The sequence below is a fragment of the Nyctibius grandis genome (assembly GCF_013368605.1).
Source record: "Nyctibius grandis isolate bNycGra1 chromosome W unlocalized genomic scaffold, bNycGra1.pri SUPER_W_unloc_1, whole genome shotgun sequence".
In the NCBI taxonomy this organism is placed as follows: Eukaryota; Metazoa; Chordata; class Aves; order Nyctibiiformes; family Nyctibiidae; genus Nyctibius; species Nyctibius grandis.
The window spans coordinates 8,999,717-9,021,285 of NW_027167472.1; the positions used below are offsets into that span (position 1 = coordinate 8,999,717).

The 21,569-nt window shown below is 47.0% G+C and overlaps 1 protein-coding gene across 5 annotated transcripts in view; it reads left to right on the forward strand.

Annotated features, from left to right (window-relative positions):
* LOC137677122 (zinc finger protein 462-like) overlaps positions 1-21,569 on the forward strand; it is a 148,574-nt gene that overhangs the window by 117,889 nt on the left and 9,116 nt on the right. For all 5 annotated transcript variants that reach the window (XM_068424307.1, XM_068424311.1, XM_068424309.1 and 2 more), the window contains 2 exons: positions 10,568-10,791; positions 18,962-19,088. In XM_068424307.1, the coding sequence (XP_068280408.1) occupies positions 10,568-10,791; positions 18,962-19,088 (351 nt within the window). The remainder of the gene's footprint in view (positions 1-10,567; positions 10,792-18,961; positions 19,089-21,569) is intronic.

Consider the following 21,569-nt stretch of genomic DNA (forward strand, 5'->3'; position numbering starts at 1 on the left):
TAAAACATCCCTGTGTTATCAGCACTGTTTTCAGCACAAATCCAAAACATAGCCCCATACAAGCTACTATGAAGAAAATTGACTCCATCCCAGCCAGACGCAGTACACCTGTCCACAGCTATCACACTTAATGCTTGTAGGTCTGTTGGCTGCCAAAATTCAAACCTGTGTGTTGGGATAGTACTCTGCCTGCTTGCAGGTTGGACAGAGTTTTTGAGTATTGTATTGCTGGTGAGCAAACATGTTTCACATGCCATCATTTTCTCGGAGAAGCTTCTGGTGTTGCAACCACTGACATAATCCCTTGTAGCAAGCCACTTTTCAATGCTGGTTATTTAGAGTCCTTCCTGTACCAAGGAAATGAAGTAGACCTATATCTTTCAAACTTTTTTTCTGCTGTAAAGGCTATTTTGAAGGAGCATTTGAGAAACAGGCTAAGGACTGTTCAAGGATCCAAAAGGCATATAATAAAGCTGTCTTAGTAAGTGTAAGGGTTCAAGAGGTACTTTTACTTAGGTGCAAGCTTGTCCTTGAAGGTATCATAGCATTGTGTTTTGTTCAGCTTTAGGGCATGCTCCAGGATTACATATCTGGAGAAAAGGTGGGTTTGGAAGGGACGGGGGCAGGGAACACAAACCCTGGAGCTCCAAATACTGGCTTAGGCACATATTGTGAGATAGTGTTCTCTGGTTTGTGGTTGTGCCCAAGATCAAGTGGAGAAGGTCTGATAGTTCAAATGCAAATAAACAGAGAGAGGGCGATCTTGCTGGGCCTAGTTAGGCAAACTTCCAGCAAAAGTAGACAATGCTAAGAATGCTGAGATGCAACAGTGGAGTAGCACTTCATGGGTTCAAGCAGCTGTGCTGGCTTTACAGAGCTATTTTTGACCAAATCAAAGAATCAGAGAATGGTAAGGGTTGGAAGGGACTTCTAGAGATCATCTACTCCAACACCCTGCTAAAGCAGGTTAACCTAGAGCATGTTGCACAGAGTCATGTCCATGCAGGTTTTCAATATCTCCAGAGAAGGAGACTCTGCAACCTCCCTGGGCAGCCTGTTCCAGTGCTCTATCACCCTCAAAGCAAAGTTTTTCCTCATATTGAGATGGAACTTCTCATGGTTCAGTTTGTGCCCGTTGCCCCTTGTCCTGTCACAGGGCACCACTGAGAAGAGTCTGGCCCCATCCTCTTGACACCCATCCCTAAGGTATTTGCAAGTATTGAGAAGATCCCCCCTCAGTCTTTTCTTCTCCAGGCTAAACAGACCCAGCTCCCACAGCCTCTCCTCCTAAGAGAGATGCTCCAGTCCTCTGATCATCTTTGTAGCCCTCTGCTGGACTCTCTCCAGTAGTTCCTTGTCTTTCTTGAACTGGAGGGGCCTGGAACTGGACACAGTACTCCAGGCGTGGCCTCACTAGGGCAGTGTAGAGGAAGAGGATAACTTCCCTCGACCTGCTGGCCACACTTTTCCTAATGCACCCCAGGATATCATTGGCCTTCTTGGCCACAAGGGCGCATTGCTGGCTCATGGTGAACTTCTTGTTCACCAGAACTCCCAGGTCCTTCTCTGCAGAGCTGCTCTCCAGCAGGTCAACCCCCAGCCTGTACTCCTGCTCCCTTTGCTTGATTTCTTACTCATAGGGATGCACTGATCTTGAGCTTGGATGAAGTGATGCTTAAATATTGACCAGCTCTCTTGGACCCCCCCACCTTCTAGAGCCCTAACCCATGGGATACCCCCAAGTAGGTCCTTGAAGAGGACAAATTCAGCTCTCCTGAAGTACAGGGTTGTGATCCTACTTATTGCCCTGCTTCCTCCACGAAGGATCCTGAACTCCACCAGCTTGTGGTCACTGCAACCAAGGCTACCCCCCCCCCCACCTTTACATCCCCAACCAGATCTTCATTATTTGTTAGCACAAGGTCTAGCGGCGCACCTCTCCGTGTTGGCTCCTCCACCACCTGTGTCAAAAAGTTATCATCAATGCTCTGCAGGAACCTCCTGGACTGTGGGTGCCTAGCTGTGTTTAATGTGTTTCAATAGCTGGGTTTAATGTACACAGAAAGAAGGTGCTGCTGTGCAGACAAGAGAGATGTTGCACAGTCTCAGATAGCCTTCCTTACTTGTAGCCATTTGGATTGATAAAACAAGAACAGTCTCAAGCCGTGGTCTAAGCACATTTCTCTCAGTCAGAGGAGCTGATTGAGAGCTTATGGATTAAAGGGAGGGCAGGGACTAGAGACATTATAGTGGGGGTCTGCTACAGGCCACCTGACCAGGAAGACGAGTGGACGAGGCCCTCTATAGACAGATAGGTGTAGCCTCACATTCAAAGCCCCTGGTCCTCATGGGGGACTTGAACCACCCCAATATCTGTTGGAGGGAAAACACAGCAGGGCACAAGCAATCCAGGAGGTTCCTGGAATGCGTGGATGACAACTTCCTTCTCCAAGTGATAGAGGAGCCGACGAGGAGAGGTGCCATGCTGGACCTTGTTCTCACCAACAAGGAGGGGCTGGTGGGGGATGTGAAGCTCAAGGGCAGCCTTGGCTGCAGTGACCATGAAATGGTGGGGTTAAAGATCCTTAGGGTAGCGAGGAGGGTACAGAGCAAGCTCACTACCGTGGACTTCAGGAGAGCAGATTTTGACCTCTTCAGGGACCTGCTTGGTAGAGTCCCTTGGGATAAAGCCCTGGAGGAAAGAGGGGCCCAAGAAAGCTGGTTAATATTCAAGAATCACCTCCTCCAAGCTCAGGAGCAATGTATCCCAACAAAGAGGAAGTCATGCAAAAACGCCAGGAGGCCTGCATGGATGAACAAGGAGCTTCTGGATAAACTCAGGCACAAGAAGGAAGCCTACAGAGGGTGGAAGCAAGGGCAAGTACCCTGGGAGGAATACAGGGAAATTGTCCGAGCAGCCAGGGATCAGGTTAGGAAAGCTAAAGCCCTGATAGAATTAAATCTGGCCAGGGACGTCAAAGGCAACAAGAAAAGCTTCTATAGGTGTGTCAGTGATAAAAGGAAGACTAGGGAAAAGGTGGGCCCTCTCCAGTAGGAAACGGGAGACCTGGTTACCCAAGATATGGAGAAAGCTGAGGTACAAAATGACTTTTTTGCCTCAGTCTTCACTGGCAAGAGCTCTAGCCACACTGCCCAAGTCACAGAAGGCAAAGGCAGGGACTGGAGAATGAAGAACTGCCCACTGTAGGAGAAGATCAGGTTCGAGACCATCTAAAGAACCTGAAGGTGCACAAGTCCATGGGACCTGATGAGGTGCATCCACGGGCCATGAGGGAACTGACGGATGAAGTTGCTAAGCTGCTGTCCATCATTTTTGAGAAGTCGTGGCAGCCCGGTGAAGTTCCCACTGACTGGAAAAGGGGAAACATAACCCCCATTTTTAAAAAGGGAAAAAAAGGAAGACCTGGGGACCAACAGGCCAGTCAGTCTCACCTCTGTGCCTGGCAAGATCATGGAGCAGATCCTCCTGGAAACTATACTGAGGCACATGGAAATCAAGGAGTCGATTGGTGACAGCCAACATGGCTTCACTAAGGGCAAATCATGCCTGTCAAATTTGGTGGCCTTCTACGATGGAGAAGGGAAGAGCAACTGATGTCAGCTACCTGGACTTGTGCAAAGCATTTGACACTGTCCTGAATGTCATCCTTGTCTCTAAATTGGAGAGACATGGACTTGATGGATGAACCACTTGGTGGATAAAGAATTGACTAGATGGTTGCACTCAAAGAGTTACGGTCAATGGCTTGATGTCCAAGTGGAGACCAGTTGTCACGGTTTAAAGCTGGGCCGGCTATTAAACCTGTGGCAGACGCTCTCTGTTAACCCTCCCCCCCACACGAAGGGAAAGGGAAAGGGAAAAGGGAGAGAGAGACTTATGGGTTGGAAAGTTAAAACAGTTTTAATAAACTATAATAATCAAAAAGAGCATAATAGTAATAATAGAAATAATCAAATATATACACAAAACCAATATCGAGCTCCCCCGATGTCGGCCACGTCACCACCGGTACTGCAGGGCAGGCTCCGGGAAGGCCCAGGCTGGGCCTAGCGACGGTCAAGAACTGGATTCAGGGATGCACGGATCGGGATCGGGGGCAGCAGGAAAACGGACAGAGTCCTTCTTGGACACTGGCCAAAGGCTCAAGTCGCAGAAGCAGCTCGAAGCAGCAGAAGCACCCAAAACCAGCAGGCGAAGCAAGGGAAGGGAAGGCAGGAAGGGCGAAGGGCCGAGACCCTCGTGATCCCCCCGCTTTATACTGAGAATGACATGTATGGGATGGAATACCTTTGTTGGTCAATTTTTGGGTCACCTGCCCTGTCCGCTTCTCCCTGCGGGTGCGACCCCCCCTGCGGCTCTTCACTCATAAGCAGTGAGGAATTTAGCAGTGACCTTGGTTTCTCTAAGAATAAGTACAGCAAGAGCCTTTCTGCATAACATCTCTACTGGTGCCTCAGTGATAACTACAAACTTCGAGTGTTATCAGTCCTAGAAGCAGACACTGTCTGCAAAAACATGCAGTTACTTTCAGAAAGTGCAGTTACTTAGAAGAGACTTAGCTGAAAGTAAAAATCACTGAAAGGAAAATTGGCCTGGTTTGGGCCAAACCAGGACACCAGTGATGAGTGGCATTCCTCAGGGGTCGGTATTGGGACCGGCACTGTTTAACATCTTTGTCGGCAACATGGACAGTGGGATTGAGTGTGCCCTCAGCAAGTTTGCCGACGACACCAAGCTGTGTGGTGCGGTCGACACTCTGGAGGGAAGGGATGCCATCCAGAGGGAACTTGACAGGCTTGAGAGCTGGGCCTGTGCAAACCACATGAAGTTCAACAAGGCCAAGTGCAAGGTCCTGCATGTGGGTTGGGGCAATCCCAAGCAGAAATACAGGCTGGGTGGAGAATGGATTGAGAGCAGCCCTGAGGAGAAGGACTTGGGGGTGATGGTTGATGAGAAGCTCAACATGACCCGGCAATGTGCACTTGCAGCCCAGAAGGCCAACCATATCCTGGGCTCTATCAAAAGCAGTATGGCCAATAGGTCGAGGGAGGTGATTGTGCCCCTCTGCTCTGCTCTCGTGAGACCCCACCTGGAGTACTGCATCCAGCTCTGGGGGCCCCAACATAAGAAGGATATGGAGCTGTTGGAACGAGTCCAGAGGAGGGCCACGAAGATCATCAGAGGGCTGGAGCACGTCTCCTATGAAGAGAGGCTGAGAGAGTTGGGCTTGTTCAGCCTGGAGAAGAGAAGGCTCTGGGGAGACCTTATAGCAGCCTTCCAGTACCTGAAGGGGGCCTACAGAAAAGCAGGAGAGGGACTTTTTACAAGGGCATATAGCAATAGGATGAGGGTTAACAGTTTTAAACTGAAAGAGGTTAGATTTAGATTAGATATTAGGAAGAAATTCTTTACTGTGAGGGTGATGAGACACTGGAACAGGTTGCCCAGAGAAGTCGTGGATGCCCCCTCCCTGGCAGTGTTCAAGGATAGTTTGGATGGGGCTTGGAGCAACCTGGTCTAGTGGAAAGGTGTCCCTGCCAATAGGGGGGGGGGTGTTGGAACGAGATGATCTTTAAGGTCCCTTCCAATTCAAACCATTCTATGATTCTATGATTGTATGATTACAGAATCACAGAATGTTAGGGCTTGGAAGGGACCTCGAAAGATCATCTAGTCCAATCCCCCTGCCGGAGCAGGATTACCTAGATCATATCACACAGGAACACGTCCAGGCGGGTTTTGAATGTCTCCAGAGAAGGAGACTCCACAACCTCTCTGGGCAGCCTGTTCCAGTGTTCGGTCACCCTCACCGTAAAGAAGTTTTTCCTCATATTTAAGTGGAACCTCCTGTGTTCCAGCTTGCACCCATTGCCCCTTGTCCTGTCAAGGGATGTCACTGAGAAGAGCCTGGCTCCATCCTCATGACACTTGCCCTTTACATATTTATAAACATTAATGAGGTCACCCCTCAGTCTCCTCCAAGCTAAAGAGACCCAGCTCCCTCAGCCTCTCCTCATAAGGGAGATGTTCCACTCCCTTAATCATCTTCGTGGCTCTGCGCTGGACTCTCTCTAGCAGTTCCCTGTCCTTCTTGAACTGAGGGGCCCAGAACTGGACACAATATTCCAGATGCGGCCTCACCAGGGCAGAGTAGAGGGGGAGGAGAACCTCTCTTGACCTACTAACCACACCCCTTCTAATATACCCCAGGATGCCGTTGGCCTTCTTGGCCACAAGAGCACATTGCTGGCTCATGGTCATCCTGCTGTCCACTAGGACCCCTAGGTCCCTTTGATTGTTTTCCAAGTAGAGGAAGCAGTACATTGTATAAAGTCAGAAGACTGAAGGTTTTGATCCATTTCCTGTATTATCTTCTCTCCTATGCTAAAATCCCTCTAGCAAAGCGAGGAAATTATTATAGATGTCTAACTTACATTATAGCTTTCAAAATGGTGGCATCCCAAGTCCCTGATTTGGCAGCATGCAGTTGAAATGAAAGACTATTCGCCTCTTACCGAATAGCTACAGAAGTTGATTCTTACCAAGCTACAACATTATTAAGTGCTATGGCCAGCAGGATGTTGCCAGTTTGCCACTGAGAGCCTTCTGTCATGTGTCACCTACTCTGCTCAATCAGTTCCTCTAAGTGATTTAAATTTGATTCATAGAATCATAGAAAAGTCTACATTGGAAGGGACTTCTGGAGATCATCTGGTCCAACCATCTGCTGGAAGCAGGACCTTAGATTAGGTTATCCAGAGCCCTGTCAAGCCAAATCTTGAATATGTCCAGCAAGAGAGATTCCACTTCTTCTCTTGATAACCTATTTCAATTTTTAATTGTTTTCATGGTGAAGAATTTTCTTATATCCAGATGGAATTGCCCCTGAAGCAGCTTGTACCCATTGCCTTTTGTCCTGTCACCACACATCCTTATGAAGGGAGTACTTCCATCTTCTCTATAACTACCTTTTAGGTATTGGTTTGCCTTCATTGTTACCAGGACACGCTGCTGTCTCATATTCAGGTTGCTGCCCACTAGGATCCCCAAGTACTTTACAGCAGAGTTCCACCCCAGCCAGTTAGACCCCTGCCTGTACTGCTGCTTGGGATTATTCTGTTCCAGGTGCAGGACTTGACATTTATCTTTGTTAAACCCCAATCAATTCTTGTTGGCCCAGTCTTCCAGCCAGCCGAGGTCTCCGTAAGGTTGCTCTTCCATCTGGTGTATCTACATCTCCCCCAGTTTGGTGTCATCTGCAAGCTTGGTGAGGGTGTATTCAATACTGTCATACAGATCATTTAGAAAGATGTTGTATAGTACCGGACCCAGAATCAACCTCTGAGGAACTCCACTCATGACTAGCTTCCAGTCTGACTTTTCTTATCCCAAAAGGTGGTAGTTAATGGTGCAGTTTAGCCAGTTTACCCATCTTGCAGTTCATATTTCCAGTCCAAATCTTGCCAGTTTGTCAACAAGGGTGTTGTCGGAGATCATGTCAAAGACCGTGCTAAAAATCAAGGTAGATGATATCCACAGTTCTCCTCTCATCCACTGAGCAAGTTATTTCATCATAGAAGGCAGTCAGGTTGGTCAAGCACAATTCATCCTTTGTGGGCTGAAGCAGGGAGTGAGCATGGAAATTGCAAAGTCAGCAGCAAACAATGAGAAGAGATTTGGTTCTTGAGTTGCTCTTGGCCTTCGTAACAGGCAAATCTTATGACCTATTGAAAGCTCCATAATGGAGACTGAACTCCTGCTTCATGCCCAGCAGAGCTGTTGGCCTTTCATTTAGTCCAGGCAGTGCAATTAGTTTTTATTATCCATTTGATTTTTAGTAATTATTTTACTTTTTTTTCTTGGTATAAATAATTGTTTTGTCCTTCCATTTCATAGAATTGTCATCTGTTTCTCTGGAATAGTAAACTTTCATATATAAGGGCTTTAGAGTGTTAACGCGCTTTTTTTCCCCATGTTGTGAGCAAAATATATGCCTACTTTGACTTTACAAACTATAAATGTTTAGCGCATTAATTGCATTTCTATTTAATCTCAGATCTATATTACAAATAGCCCAAATGTTTCAGTCTAAAGCAGTGATTAAATTTCTTCAGAGATGATGCTGGGGTGGGGGTGGGCAGAGGTCCCCTTAGTCCTTTTGCTAAACTATTCCACAGCATGTCATCTTTTTACAGTGCATACATGGTAGCCTTTGTGGGCACTGCTGAACTTCAATGAAATATGTGTACAGGAGCCAAAGCTAAGCTTCACAATTTCTGGATAGGACTCACCATTTGTTGCCATTTTGCCACTTGCTCAGATACAATAAGTGTATAAATGAGTAGCCAAATGGGGTGGGGGGATGAGAGACAGCTATTAAAGTGGTCAGAGATTATTAGAGCATCACCTTGCTAAATATGATGTTTTAAATTCAAATCACTGCAATTTTTAAGTGAATTGTTTGGATAAAGCTCACTGACATGAATACATGCACATTTAAGTTTTAAGTCATTACTGTCATAGAGCAGCAAGGGCCAGGTGCTCCCCAAGGTCCAGGGAGTAGAGAAGGATAACATGGACAGTAGGGGTGGGGCCTGAGCAAGGCAAGCAGGGCAGACCCAGAGATGATGGCCAGATCATCAGGCAAATTTGCAGTGATGATACAGATTCAAGATCAAGCCAGGAAGTTAAACCACAGGTCAGAATCAGATCCACTGATTGCCAAGCACGTCCATGGTGATAAGACAAGTCGAAGATCAGGCTGGGAAGTTAGTCTATGTTGTGTTACCTGTGATTTGGCAGGTGGGGTGATTGTGAGTGAGATGATGGGTTTTACTGATATGAATTAGGATGGTGCATTGCTCCAAAGTGGTGGATAAAACCTTTTATACCATCTCCTACTTTAGTGTTTTTTAAAATGTGTCATGTCCTAGAGAAAAATCTAATTACCAAATGCTTTAAAGTGTTTTGCTTTTAAAAACTTTTTGTTGGAACTTTTTTTGCTTTAAAAAACAAGTTACTTTATTTCAGTGAATTCAATTGCACAGAGCTGTAGCTGTAAATACCTTTTAAAATATCCTTGCTATGCATTCAAAAATCACAGCTTTAGCTCCTGTTATCTCTTAGAGGATGTGCACCCCTGTCCTTTTTCCCACTTGACCCTGAATGAACACAACATTTTTTTTGCAACAACTTCTTTAACTGGAGAGGAACCACAAGTTTTCAGGGTCTCAGATATAGCTTTGGTGGAAAATTCCACTTTTTAAAGTGCACAAAGAGAAAGTTCTGAGGTAGGAAAACTTCCGTGTTCAAAAAAAGAGGAGGACAGGGAGGAGAACAAACTGAGGAAGGTGGAATATTTAGAAAATTAGGCTCATGAGCAGTGGGGGTTATTCATTGGCCAAAGTCAAATGGATGAATTCTGTAGCTCTTGCCTCCCTATAGAAATTATAAGAGATGTGTCACACAAGTCCCCTACCCTTCATGTTTACCCTCTAAGAATCAGGCCTGGGATTATTTTTGTTTGTTTTAAGATATCATTAATGATAATCTTCATGAGGAAGATCACTCTCTTCCTTTAATCTGCAGTCCATAAGGAATAATAGTACTACATTTCAGTGTTCTACTTCAAAAGGACAGTTGAGTAACAAAAGCTGTAGTGAAGATCTTCCAGTGACCCTCTGCTGAAAGGTCAATTTTGGGATTTCCCCTGCATGCACAGTTCAGAGAACCACAGTGGATGAATGTTGCACACATCAGGATTCTGGCTCTATATAAAGACTGAAATTAATTGTGCTGCCCTATTAAAAGTGTGTGTTTTGCATAAGAGGAAGGAAGTAGAGAGTTCAACTAACTCAGTGAGAGCATTTTCAATACATGCTTGTATCATAATCAGAATTGTGGGAAGTGTGAAATTAAGTATGCATGGATTTTGAATCTTAACTACTAAAAAACTGAGGGTATATTGAAAGTTTCTGCCCCTGGCTGATCTCTGGACCACCACCTTCATGAGAAGATACTGCTGCACACAACCTCTCACTCCCCCAGTGAGTAGCATTAAATGTGATGGTGAGAATACCAGCTCTGATCATCAGAAGCTGGGAGGGTGATGTATTGGGAATCACCCTACATGCTCCTGTTTATTACAGTTCTAGCACCTTTTACTGTCTTCTGTCATGTATTGAATCAGAATGGAGCTTGGTCTGACTGATTTATGTCTGCTTTTATATTCCTAGGCTCTGCTACTCTGTCTCACATATCTGCCCCAACACTCTTATCTGCCCCAAATCTCTTCTTCCCATCCTGTTCACTAAATGAGTGGTTACATTTGCAAGGACACCTGCATTTTGGAGTCATGTAGGATTAACCCTGTCTGTATAGAAAGGGAATTTTCTTGCATTTCTTTGTTGGTCCAGTTTTAGCTCGGTAGATGGATTGCATACACAAATAGCAGATCCTGTTTCTTGAGTGGGTAGTATGTTACAAGCTGTTGACACATTGCCTGATGGTTTTTATGTCTTAATAAACATTCCCCTCTCCCCACAGAAGAGCGGGTTGTTCCCATTGAAGTTTGCCGTTCCAAACTGTCAAAATACTTACAGGGAGTTGTTTTCCGCTGTGATAAGTGTACCTTTACCTGCTCCAGCGATGAGAGTTTGCAGCAACACATAGAGAAGCACAATGAACTTAAACCTTACAAATGTCAACTCTGCTACTATGAGACCAAACACACAGAGGAGCTGGACACTCATCTTCGAGATGAGCACAAGGTAACATCCAAAGGGATTTAATTTGTAACAATCTACTTCTTGCAAATGTTATATCTAGTTTATTTGCATGTCCACTCTGAGTAGCCAACCCACATTTTTCTTCCAAAATTTGGAGAAGGCTCCTGTGCTGGACTTCAATTTCTCTCAAGTTCTGTATTTTTTTCAGAAAAAGCATTTGTATGTATTGTGAAATTTTTTTTTTTTTAAAGTTATGAAACAACATTAAGGCTGTGTGATTCAGACACTCTAAGACACAGGAGCTTCCAAAGTGTAAAATTGCTCTGGCAACTTGGGCAAAGTGACATGCCATGCACATTTTAGCGGCAGCAGCAGCGACAGCGGCGGCAGCGACTTGAGGTTAGTGCGGGGGCGAGGGCGACATAGGGCTTAACCGGGCAGTTTTCGTACTCTGGGCCCCCCCCCGAGCCCCCTGCGAGCATCAGCCCCGAGCTGCTTCCCCCCCCACCCCGGACCCAGAGGTTCCCAGCAACGAATCAGGAGAGGAAGGGGCATAGCCAGAGGCACCGCGGGCGATTTAAGCGATTTAAACACACCACCCCCTGTGATCAGGTGATAAAAAGCCTCCTGGAGAGCAGGGACTAGTCCCTGGCCAGAAGGGAGAGGGAGACTCAGCTGTGACTGGGTGTGTCCCAGGGCAGGAGAGGCCGCAGCAGTTTGCAGCTCGTTGGGGAGGGCGCTGACTCCCTCCCAGTGCACAAGGTGAGGAAGGTGCCAAGGAGCTGTGAACCAGGGGTGTCACCAACAGGTATTTCCCAGCTCAGTGAAAGAACAATGGTATCTACCCGGCGGAAGAAGACCAAAATGGATGTGGGAACCCAGACAGAGCTCCCACGGAAGGAGGCGATGGTGCAGGTTGCCGGCTGCAGGGAATGCTACAGCGTCTCTGTGGTGTCAGGGGGCTGTGTGCGCTGTGAGCAAGTAGATGATCTGCTCGGCCGAGCGGCACAGCTGCAAAGCCAGGTTGAAAGGCTTCAAGCCGAAGCAGAAAGGCTTAGGAGCATTCGGGAGGCTGAAATGGAGATAGACTGGTGGAGCCAGGCTCTGCCCTCCCTGCAACAAAAATGGGAGCACCTGCCGGAGAGCTCCCAGGATCAAGGGACCCCTGTACTCTGCCCCTCTCAGGTGGAAAACAATAACCTAGAGGAGAGGAGTGAGTGGAGGCAAGTCTATGGCCGTGGCAAAAGGCGAGTGCCCTCCTTGCCTACCTTGCCTCCACAGGTGCCTCTGAGCAATAGATATGAAGCCCTAGTGGAATACAGCCGGTCCAATGGGGATGTGGTGGAGAGGCAACCTATATCAGAGGTCCCACCACAGTCAGAAAAACCTGACAGGCGTATAGCTACCTCCTCCACAAGGAAGAAGAGAAGAGTTTTAGTGGTTGGAGACTCCTTCCTAAAGGGATCTGAGGGCCCAATATGCAGAGCTGACCCCCATCACAGGGAGGTCTGCAGCCTGCCTGGAGCCCGAATCAGGGATATCACCAGGAAACTCCCCAACCTGGTGAAGGCCACAGACTACTACCCCCTGCTGATCTTCCAGACAGGTGGGGAAGAAGCTGCATCCCGTAGTCTGAGGGGGATGAAGAAAGACTACAAGGCCCTAGGACGGTTGGTGAAAGAGTCTGGGGCACAAGTTGTTTTCTCCTCCCTCCTTCCATTTTCAGGTGATGACGTGGGATGGAATAGTAGGATTCTCTCTATTAATGCCTGGCTACGAGACTGGTGCTACAGGCAGGGCTTTGGGTTCTTTGATAATGGCTGGTTTTATAAGACACCAGGCGTGACGGTAATACATGGGAAAGGTTTATGTCGTAGGGGCAAAAGGGTTCTGGGACAGGAATTAGCAGGGCTCATTCAGAGAGCTTTAAACTAGATTCGAAGGGGGATGGGGTAGTAGCTGGGCTTGCACCACTGGGGCAACGCTCTAGTGTTGAGGTAGACCAGGAGGCCTCCCATCCCCCTGGGGTGAAATCGGTGTGCCCAGCTCGCTCCCTGACATGCCTGTACACCAATGCACGCAGCATGGGGAATAAACAGGAGGAGTTGGAAATCCGTGTTCGGTCGGGGGGCTATGATCTAGTGGCAATTACAGAGACTTGGTGGGACGCCTCGCATGACTGGAATGTGGTCATGGATGGCTATGTCCTGTTCAGGAAAGACAGGCCGCTAAGGAGAGGTGGTGGAGTTGCTCTTTATGTGAGTGAGCAGCTAGAATGTATTGAGTTCTGTCCAGGGGCGGATCAGGAGCGAGTTGAGAGTTTGTGGGTGCGAATTAAGGGGCAGGCTGGCAGGGGTGATACTGTTGTGGGTGTCTATTACAGGCCACCGGATCAGGATGAGGAGGGTGATGAGGCCTTCTACAGGCAGCTGAGAGCAGTCTCGCAATTACAAGGCCTGGTTGTTGTGGGGGATTTCAACTACGCTGATATTTGCTGGGAGGCCTACTCAGCCAGCCATCCTCAGTCCAGGAGGTTCCTCCAGTGCATTGATGATAACTTTCTGATGCAAATGGTGGATGAGCCAACTAGGAGAGGAGCGCTGCTGGATCTTATCCTCACTAACAAGGAGGGTCTGGTTGAAGAGGTGAAGGTTGAGGGCAGCCTTGGTTGTAGTGACCATGAGATGGTAGAGTTCAGGATCTCATGTGGCAGGAACAGAATAGCTAGCAGAATCACAACCCTGGACTTCAGGAGGGCCAACTTTGGCCTTTTCAAGCAATTGCTAGGGGAAATCCCATGGGACAGGGTACTAGAAGGTAAGGGGGCCCAAGATAGTTGGTTAGCGTTCAAGGACTGCTTCTTCCGAGCTCAAGATCAGAGCATCCCAACAAGTAGGAAGTCAAGGAAGGGTACCAGGAGACCTGCATGGTTAAACAGGGAACTGCTGGGCAAACTCAAGTGGAAGAAGAGGGTGTACAGATCGTGGAAGGAGGGGCTGGCCACTTGGGAGGAATATAAGTCTGTTGTCAGAGGATGTAGGGAGGCAACTAGGAAAGCTAAGGCCTCCTTGGAATTAAACCTTGCAAGAGAGGTCAAGGACAACAGAAAGGGCTTCTTCAAATACATTGCAGGTAAAGCCAACACTAGAGGCAATGTAGGCCCACTGATGAATGAGGTGGGGGCCCTGGAGACAGAGGATAAAAAGAAGGCGGAGTCACTGAATGCCTTCTTTGCCTCTGTCTATACTGCTGGAGGCTGTCCTGAGGAGCCCCGGACCCCTGAGGCCCCAGAAGAAGTCAGGATAGAGGAGGAATCTGTCTTGGTAGATGAGGGCTGGGTCAGGGACCAATTAAGCAATCTGGACGTCCATAAATCCATGGGCCCTGATGGGATGCACCCGCGGGTGCTGAGGGAGCTGGCGGAAGTCATTGCTAGGCCACTCTCCATCATCTTTGCTAAGTTGTGGGCAACAGGAGAGGTGCCTGAGGACTGGAGGAAAGCGAATGTCACTCCAGTCTTCAAAAAGGGCAAGAAGGAGGACCCGGGTAACTATAGACCGGTCAGCCTCACCTCCATCCCCGGAAAGGTGATGGAACAACTTGTTCTTGGTGCTGTCTCTAGGCACATCAAGGATAGGGGGATCATTAGGGGCACTCAGCATGGCTTCACCAAGGGGAAGTCATGCTTAACCAACTTGATAGCCTTTTATGAGGACGTAACCCGGTGGCTAGATGATGGTAAAGCTGTGGATGTGGTCTATCTCGATTTCAGTAAAGCGTTTGACACGGTCTCCCACAGCATCCTCGCAGCTAAACTGGGGAAGTGTGGTCTGGATGATCGGGTAGTGAGGTGGATTGTGAACTGGCTGAAGGAAAGAAGCCAGAGAGTGGTGGTCAATGGGACAGAGTCCAGTTGGAGGCCTGTGTCTAGCGGAGTCCCTCAAGGGTCGGTACTGGGACAAGTACTATTCAATATATTCATTAATGACTTGGATGAGGGAATAGAGTGCACTGTCAGCAAGTTCGCTGATGACACAAAACTGGGAGGAGTGGCTGAGATGCCGGAAGGCTGCGCAGCCATTCAGAGAGACCTGGACAGGCTGGAGAGTTGGGCGGGGAGAAATTTAATGAAATATAACAAGGGCAAGTGTAGAGTCCTGCATCTGGGCAAGAACAACCCCATGTACCAGTACAAGTTGGGGGCAGACCTGTTGGAGACCAGCGTAGGGGAAAGGGACCTGGGGGTCCTAGTGGACAGCAGGATGACCATGAGCCAGCAGTGTGCCCTTGTGGCCAAGAAGGCCAATGGCATCCTGGGGTGTATTAGAAGGGGTGTGGTTAGCAGGTCGAGAGAGGTTCTCCTCCCCCTCTACTCTGCCCTGGTGAGGCCACATCTGGAATATTGTGTCCAGTTCTGGGCCCCTCAGTTCAAGAAGGACAGGGAACTGCTAGAGAGAGTCCAGCGCAGAGCCACGAAGATGATTAAGGGAGTGGAACATCTCCCTTATGAGGAGAGGCTGAGGGAGCTGGGTCTCTTTAGCTTGGAGAAGAGGAGACTGAGGGGGGACCTCATTAATGTTTATAAATATGTAAAGGGCAAGTGTCATGAGGATGGAGCCAGGCTCTTCTCAGTGACATCCCTTGACAGGACAAGGGGCAATGGGTGCAAGCTGGAACACAGGAGGTTCCACATAAATATGAGGAAAAACTTCTTTACGGTGAGGGTGACTGAACACTGGAACAGGCTGCCCAGAGAGGTTGTGGAGTCTCCTTCTCTGGAGACATTCAAAACCCGCCTGGACGCGTTCCTGTGTGATATGGTCTAGGCAATCCTGCTCCGGCAGGGGGATTGGACTAGATGATCTTTCGAGGTCCCTTCCAATCCCTAACATTCTGATTCTGTGATTCTGTGATTTTAATAACACAAGGCAATACATTCCAGTTTACATTTAACAAGGGAAAGATAGAAACTTGTTATACTTACTGCTTAAGTTAAAACTGCTTTGATGTTTGTGTGGAGCCTTCCAAGTGCAGATTTGATCCGTGCTTGGAGAAGTCACTAGAAAGCTTTCCACAGACTTCTGTCTGCTTTGGATTGCTGTAGTTCTCAGCTGTGTTGCTGTGAGAATAGCAAAATTCTAGAACTGAGGCATGTTTACAGAGTATTTTTTTGTCACTTTGTGGGTAGGGATCTCATTGAATCCAACTACCAGGAGCTGAGCTGCCTGATTCTCACTAAAAACTTGTTCACGCTTTGTTGATTGAACAACATTTTGGCCCCTCCAAAAATAAAAATTTGACAAAATGAGTGCCAAAAGTACCAGCAAAACTTACTGCATTTTAAAAATGAACACTGTGAACTTATGTTGGCTTGGTATGCTTGTCTCCCTTTATTGCTCCTTATTGCTACTTGAGAATCTTTCTGCAGTTTAACTGGTATCTGAGATATTGCACATCTCCCAGTGACCACAGCAAGGGTCCTAGGAGATCCAAGAAGCATTATTCCCCACCTCTCTGAGTGAGTGCATCAAGCTGGGAAGATTTTCCCTCTACTTGGATGTCCCTTCTCTCCAATAAAAACCTGAAGTGATTACTCCTGGTAGTAAGGGTTATTTTCCTCCATCTTTCTTTAATAATTTCTAAATGTTATCTGGCTAATTTGTGCTCACTCTCTGGGCTCAAGTGCATGATTGGCTTACTGCATCTTAAAGAATTTCTGTGCATGAGCTGAGTCACAGTAAGTGGCATGCATGTGACTTTCTTTGCTTAAATCTAATAGGTAACTTAAGTCAGAGGACCTCAACACAGCTGTCAGTTCTACAAACATAATACTAACACACTGCTGTATTTAGGTTAGCTTGCTATTTGCTGATACACGGCTGTGTGGTGGGTTGATCTTGGCTAGCAGGGAGAGGCCCACCCAGTCACTCTCTCACTCCTTCGCCTCAAACAGGACAGGGGGAGTGTTGTGGTTTAACCCCAGTGGGCAGCTCAGCCCCATGCAGCTGCTCACTCACTCCTCCTCCAGTGGGATGGGGGGAGAATCAGAAGGGTAAAAGTGAGAAAACTCTTGGGTTGAGATAAGGCTAGTTTAATAGGTAAAGCAAAAGCCACATGCACAAGCAAAGCAAAATAAGGAATTCATTCACTACTTCTCATCGGCAGGCAGGTGTTCAGTCATCCCTAGGAAAGCAGGGCTCCATCATGCATAATGGTTATTTGGGAAGACAAACACCATCACTCCAAACGTCCCCCCTTCCTCCTTCTTCCCCCAGCTTTATATGCTGAGCATGACATCATATGGTGTGGAATATCCCTTTGGTCAGTTGGGGTCAGCTGTCCCAGCTGTGTCCCCTCCCAACTTCTTGTGCACCCCCAGCCTACTCACTGGCGAGGCAGCATGAGTAGCAGAAAAGACCTTGACTCTGTGTAAGCACTGCTCAGCAATAATTAAAACATCCCTGTGTTATCAACACTGTTTTCAGCACAAATCCAAAACATAGCCCCATACAAGCTGCTATGAAGAAAATTAATTCTGTCCCAGCTAAAAGCAGTACAGGAAGAAAATATGATGAAAAAACTCATGGGTCAAGATAAAGACAGGGAGATCACTTACCAGTTACTGTCAGGGGCAAAACAGACTTGACTTGGGGAAAATTAAGTTAATTTATTGACAATTAAAATAGAGTTGGATGGTGAGAAACAGAGACAAAAAAAAAAACCTTAAACACCTTCCCCCCCCATCTATTTTTCCCAAGGTCAACTTCACTCCTTCCTTCCCAACTCCTCTACCTTCTTCCCCCACCCTGAGTGGCACAGGGGATATGGGGAATGGAGGTTGCAGTCATTTCGTAACAGTTCCTCTCTGTTGCTCCTTCATCCTCACACTTTTCCTCAGCTCCAGCATAGGGTCCCTCCCACAGGGCACACAGTCCTTCACAAACTGCTCTAGTATGGGTCCTCTCCACAGGTTGCAGTTCCTGTCAGGAGAACCTGCTTCTACATGGGCTCTCCATGGGCCACAGTTCCTTCAGAGAATATCCACCTGCTCTGGTGTGGTCCTCTCCACGGGCTGCAGGGGAAACTCTGCTCTGGCACCTGGAGCACCTCCTCCCCCTCCTTCTTCTCTGGCTTTGGTGTCTGCAGGGTTGAGTCTCACATATTTCTTTTTTTCTTCACTCCTCACACTGCCATGCAGTGTTTTACCCTTTCTTAAATATGTTATCATAGAGGCACCACTGGCTTCGCTGATTGGCTCAGCTTTGGCCAGACGTGGATCCATTGCGGAGCTGGCTAGAATTGTCTCTGTCTGGCACAGGGCAACTCCTGATCTCTTCTCACAATATGTACTGTCTTAAGTTATATGCTTGTATTGGGTGGACGTGGCAAAGTTTTTGTAGCGGGGGGGAGGGGCTGTAGGGGTGGCCTCTGTGGAGGGAGTTCAGGGGCTGCCCTGTGCCAGACAGAGATGGTTCCACCCAGCTCAGTAATGGACCCACCACTGGCCAAAGCTGAGCCCATGAGTGAAGCTGGTGGCGTCTCTGTGAAAACATATTTTAAAAAGGGCAGAAAATGATGGAGAGAGTAGGTGGGAATGCAGAGAGAATGAGGAAACTGAGAGGGGGAGGGAATCAGGGGAAACAAAAGGGGATTAGGAGGTGCTCCATGGTGGAGCAGATAGATACTCTCAAAGGGACTCCAGTCCATGGAGAACTCACACCAGGGCATCTATTCCCCCATTCCATGCCCCCCCACCACCAAATGTCCATAAGAACAGTTGATGATTTGGGCTCTATCTGTCAAAGTGGTCACTCAGGTCCCATCTTTTCACACATGAAACTGAATAAAGCATTCACAAAGGATTTTTCTGCAGTGATGATGTGCAATAGTGATGCTTGATCCTATCAGTTTTACACTCCCATGAAAGGAGGGATACAACAGCATTGCTTGGAGTTTTTTTACTTTCAATACCTGAAAATGAGGGAAGTTTCTCAAATAATAGGATCATTTTCAGAAGCAAAATGGAGAAATTTAGTATAAAAAAGGAAAGAAGAATCATTAACAGTCAATGCAATTGTGTTTGAAGGGAAACGAGTATTAATTTGACTAGATGCCTGATAAATTTCCCATTTCAGCCTATAGCTTTGTTGGTGGGTTGTTTTTTCAATAGTTGATGGTGGTGTTTATTGTTGACAAAACCATTTCTTTTAAGGTGAGTCGTAATTTTGAGCTGGTTGGACAGGTTAACTTGGATCAGCTGGAACAAATGAAGGGAAAAACAGAGAGCTCCAGCAGTGATGAGGAAGAAAAAGAGTTAAGCCACAAAACTGAAGAGAGAGGTCAGTATAGTTGCTTTTTCTTTTATGCTAGATACTGTAATGGACCCTGCCGGTTCTATTAAGCAAGATCAACTATTGACTCTACAGCAGATTCCTTAAGTTGTGGAAGCTTGTCAGTATGGGCAAAATGGAGCTTTTGTCAAGACACTTCCTGGAGGAATTTTGTGTTTCTAATGCTTATGACAAGATTTCTGTTTAAGAAAACCAAATCATGCTCCAAAAAAAAAAATGTTATGAGAAAATACTGGTAACATCTGTGACTGTGCAGATAACATGTATGAGGCTTAGAAAAATACATAAGTGGAGTATTTTAGTGGGCTGTCAGATTATTCTGTGTTGGTTATCCATGTTCAGCTTTGCTGCTCCACATTATACCAGTGAGGGAGATAGTTCAGTGGCCAAGCTTATTTTGGGGCTATTGTCTGCTCAATGTCTGTCCAGTGCTTACAAAGCATTCCTACCCTCCTCTTTGTTAGAGTTGACCCTTTTGCCATCACTTTGGTCGGCAACACTGAAGCCAGGTTAGTTCCATTCCTTACCTCCAAATCACCATTCCAACTGTGTACTTTACATTTGTGCCTAAATTCACATCTATGAATAATCCCACTGAGTTCAGTAAGTCTTATTCATGTGTTTATTGTTCAGATGGTTAGCTGAGTAGGGATAAAGAAAGGTAGTTCTTGGTGAATTGTACTGTGAGGGGAGTTTGTGTGTTTTTGTGTTTGTTTGGGTTTTTTTTTTTCCTTTAATATTAAAATCATGTTAGTGCAAATATCTGGTCCTGACTGGAATACTCCATGTATTCTCACAATCTGCTCATGACTTCATCAATTGAATGTAATATTGAAACAAAGAAAATGACTCAACAGTACAACGTACTGTTAAGCATGTATTCTTTATTAGCAGTGCCGGGTCAGCATTGGGGATTCTCCTCCATAAATGCTCCCAAAGAGTGAATATAATCAAGCTCCTTATATTTACAGAATACATACATATTCATTATATTTCCGAGAAATCATTATCTTAAGCCTTCCCAATCCTAAAACTAATTGCATATTCATTAACTGAGCTATTTTACAGTTTCGTGCTGCCATCTAATGTCCGTTTTTATGTATCACAATCACTCCAGGGGTCTCTGGTGGTCATTTACTTCCTCGGGTGGTCATATCTTCCTCTTCATTGTGTGTCCTCTGGGTGAACTCAAGCTGATTTCTCCTTTGTTCTTGCTAACTTGGCAACTCATCCCGTCCTAAACCAATTTGTTCTGGCCTTGTGGTTATTTCGCCCCGTTATCTTAAGTCACAGAATCACAGAATCACAGAATCAACCAGGTTGGAAGAGACCTCTGGGATCATCGAGTCCAACCGTTGCCCTGACACCACCATGTCAACTAGACCATGGCACTAAGTGCCATGTCCAGTCTTTTCTTAAACACATCCAGAGATGGTGACTCCACCACCTCCCTGGGCAGCCACTTCCAATGTCTAATAACCCTTTCTGAAAAGAAATTCTTCCTAATGTCCAACCTGAACCTCCCCTGGCGAATCACAGAATCACAGAATCACAGAATGTTAGGGATTGGAAGGGACCTCGAAAGATCATCTAGTCCAATCCCCCTGCCGGGGCAGGATTGCCTAGACCATATCACACAGGAACGCGTCCAGGCGGGTTTTGAATGTCTCCAGAGAAGAAGACTCCACAACCTCTCTGGGCAGCCTGTTCCAGTGCTCAGTCACCCTTACAGTAAAGAAGTTTTTCCTCAAATTTAAGTGTAACCTCCTGTACTCCAGCTTGCACCCATTGCCCCTTGTCCTGTCAAGGGATGCCACTGAGAAGAGCCTGGCTCCATCCTCTTGACACTTGCCCTTTACATATTTATAAACATTAATGAGGTCCCCCCTCAGTCTCCTCTTCTCCAAGCTAAAGAGACCCAGCTCCCTCAGCCTCTCCTCATAAGGGAGATGTTCCACTCCCTTAATCATCTTCGTGGCTCTGCGCTGGACTCTCTCTAGCAGTTCCCTGTCCTTCTTGAACTGAGGGGCCCAGAACTGGACACAATATTCCAGATGCGGCCTCACCAGGGCAGAGTAGAGGGGGAGGAGAACCTCTCTCGACCTGCTGACCACACCCCTTCTAATATACCCCAGGATGCCATTGGCCTTCTTGGCCACAAGGGCACACTGCTGGCTCATGGTCATCCTGTTGTCCACTAGGACCCCCAGGTCCCTTTCCCCTACGCTGCTCTCCAACAGGTCTGCCCCCAACTTGTACTGGTACATGGGGTTGTTCTTGCCCAGATGCAGGACTCTACACTTGCCCTTGTTATATTTCATTAAATTTCTCCCCGCCCAACTCTCCAGCTTGTCCAGGTCTCTCTGAATGGCTGCGCAGCCTTCCGTTGTGTCAGCCACTCCTCCCAGTTTTGTGTCATCAGCGAACTTGCTGACAGCGCACTCTATTCCCTCATCCAAGTCATTAATG